General features: G+C 28.1%; 1 protein-coding gene across 1 annotated transcript; it reads right to left on the reverse strand.

Moving 5' to 3' along the window:
• Positions 1-517: 517 nt before the first annotated feature.
• Positions 518-1,069, reverse strand: LOC111026334. The gene has a single exon (XM_022304393.1). The coding sequence runs from the start codon at positions 1,067-1,069 to the stop codon at positions 518-520; it is 552 nt and encodes a 183-aa protein (XP_022160085.1).
• Between the last annotated feature and the right edge of the window lie 1,784 nt (positions 1,070-2,853).

Below are 2,853 nucleotides of genomic sequence, written 5' to 3' on the forward strand. Positions count from 1 at the left end.
TAAGATTTAAGGCCTCTATTAGTGTTTCTAGGTGTTCTTTTTCGATATCGCCAAAAATTAGTATTTCATCAAAATAAACTCTAATATTTGATATATGCTTTAACCTCTCACTTAATCTGTTTAAAAATATTTCTACAGATGCATTAATACCAAATGGTACTCTATTGTAAACATATACTCCCATGTGTGTGCTAATTGCTGTCAACTCCCTTGATTTTGAATCTAGTGACAGTTGAAGGTATGCTTGATTCAAGTCTATAATGGAAAATCTACCTTTAGTTTAAATACCTACTAATAGTTCTTCAATTTGTGGCACAATTGCTCCTTCTAGTTTTAAGAATGGGTTTAAAGTTACTTTGTAATCACCAAAAATTCGAATATCTCCTGAAGGTTTAATAATTGGAACTATGGGTGTCCCCCACATGCTATATTTTACTTTGCTTGCTATACCATCTTTCTCTAATTTGTTTAACTCTGCTTCTACCATAAATTTTAATACAAGTGGTATTGTTCTGGTTTAAAAAAATTTGGGTTTTGCACTATCTACTAATACTAGCTCAATTTCTTCACCTTTATATAATTCTAATTCATTACTAAATACTTCAGGAAATTTTTCTACAATTGCATTATCTATATTGTTTAAATCTATATTTAATAATGTTTTCCTAATTGAGTTGTTAATGCATAAATCTGATAATGTACCCATTTCTTTTAACCATTCTCTACCTAACAACATAGGTCCTTGTCCTTTGAGAACATACCATTTCCCTTTGAATTTTTTATTTTCATATTTAATATTTACTTGTATGTGTCCTAATGTATCTATTGTTTCATTTGTATAATATTGTAATTTTAACCCATCTGTCTCCAATTTAATTTCTCCAAACTTTTTCCTATATTCATGCTCTGATATAATTGAAACTGATGTTCCAGTATCTAATTCCATACTAACTATTTTCCCTTCAATTTCCTTTTCAATTTTTATTGGTTCCACTCTATTAATTTGTTGAACATTCTCCTTCAAATGAAATAATTTATTAAAAATTTTTGCTAATTCATCATCAATCATATCACTTTTATCGCTTTTTTCTTTAACATAGTATTTAATACCGTATTTAATATTTATTAAAATAATAATTATACATATCATAAAAAATAATGTCAATGCTAATTAAAGGTACATATTATACAAACAAATTTAGTAATGATAAGAAAATAATAGAATTATATTCAATTATTTACTTCCAAAATTCATAGAATTAATTTTTGCAGATTTAGTTTTATAGGTTTTTTGAAAAATACAGCTTACTGGGTGATTTTATAGCAAAAACCCTGGTATAAAAGTTGTAGAGAACAATATTTTGGATACAATGACATTGTTTTTTTTAATACGTCCAGTACTTAACAAGCAATCAACAACGCAAAAACCTATTTTTTAAAATTTTTAAATGCCTGTAACTTTTTTGCAAATTACAAATTAAAAAAAATACTATGTCATCGTCTCCAAAATATTGTTAGCTACAAATTTTATAATAAGGTGTTTTGCTATAAAACCACCCAGTAATCGGTATTATTGAAACACATGAACACGTTTTTATGCTATGATTTTCGTTAGTGCGGCATCCTCTTAAGTTACTTTGATATAAAAAGTAAATGAGTTAGTATATAAGTTAGTTTCTGAAATTTACCATATTTTTAACTTAATTAGATAGAAGTTAGTTTTGCCGGGGTGGATGCCATAGTTTATATTGAATTCAGTATTCAAACGATTCTGAATTTCTGTTATGTAGCTAAGTTATTGGTTTTAAAACAATTGTGTTTTATTTGTATTTGGCATCAGATGATATGTGTTTAATTTCTTTCTTGGATCGTTCTGCTAGTACCTCAGAAAATAAAGAAATTAAGCCGACAAATAAAGTCATTCCAGTTGTTTGCACAGATAATTTAACAGGTAAATATCAAAAATAATTAAATTCAAAGATACAAGTCATTGGTTGCTCAATTTAAGTATTTAAAATAATTAACTAACTTATTTTTCAATAGGGGGGCAAAAAGTGTAAATGAAGTTTGCTAAAAGCGATAAATGTTGGAAAAAGAATAGATCTAACACAAAGAAAAGGCCGTTTTATGACGCTCTTAAGGAAGATAAAAAGAATAATTCTTTGTTGATACATAGAAATATTGCTTTTAAAACCAGAATGATGCATGCTGAGAAATATATGGAAGACAAAAAGCAGTCTTAAAAGAAATTAAATGATATAACTTGCAACTTTATTGAGTCACAAATTAGAATCCAACACGGGAAAACGGTTTTCATTAGATGATAAAGTATTTGCGTTATCCTTGTTCAAGGAAAGTAGTAAAGCCTACAGATTATTACAAAAAGTATTTGCTCTCCCGTCAAGAAGCTCTTTAATGAAACTTTTGAAAAAAAATCCATTTCAACCAGGAATAAATAAAAAAAATTTCCAACCTCTTAAAATTACGGTGCAAAGAATAAAAAATCCTTTTGATAAATATTGTACGATTTTGTTTGACAAAATATCATTATCTGCTGCTCCACAATATATTTCAACTTTGATAAAGTTGTAGGTTTTGAAGACCTTGGTGAAGGTAAAAAAAATTTAAGCAGCCAGTGGCTTTTATGTTCACTAACAGCTCTATGAAAACTCCAAATTTAGTTAATGCTATTAAGGAAGTTGCTGAGGCAGTTCAGTCAACCGGGCTTAAAGTTATTGCTCTTATATGTGACCAAGCAAGCACTAACGTGGCAGCTATAAATAAACTAAAAGCGGAAACTAATGCCAAATACTTAAGAAAGTCTCATAAGGAATAAAGACATTTTGGATATGA

Source organism: Myzus persicae, unplaced genomic scaffold, assembly GCF_001856785.1.
Source record: "Myzus persicae strain clone G006 unplaced genomic scaffold, MPER_G0061.0, whole genome shotgun sequence".
Classification (NCBI taxonomy): Eukaryota; Metazoa; Arthropoda; class Insecta; order Hemiptera; family Aphididae; genus Myzus; species Myzus persicae.

Coding starts and splice junctions, on each gene's coding strand:
- LOC111026334 (XM_022304393.1), bottom strand. CDS start 1,069: ATGATTGATGATGAATTAGCAAAAATTTTTAATAAATTATTTCATTTG.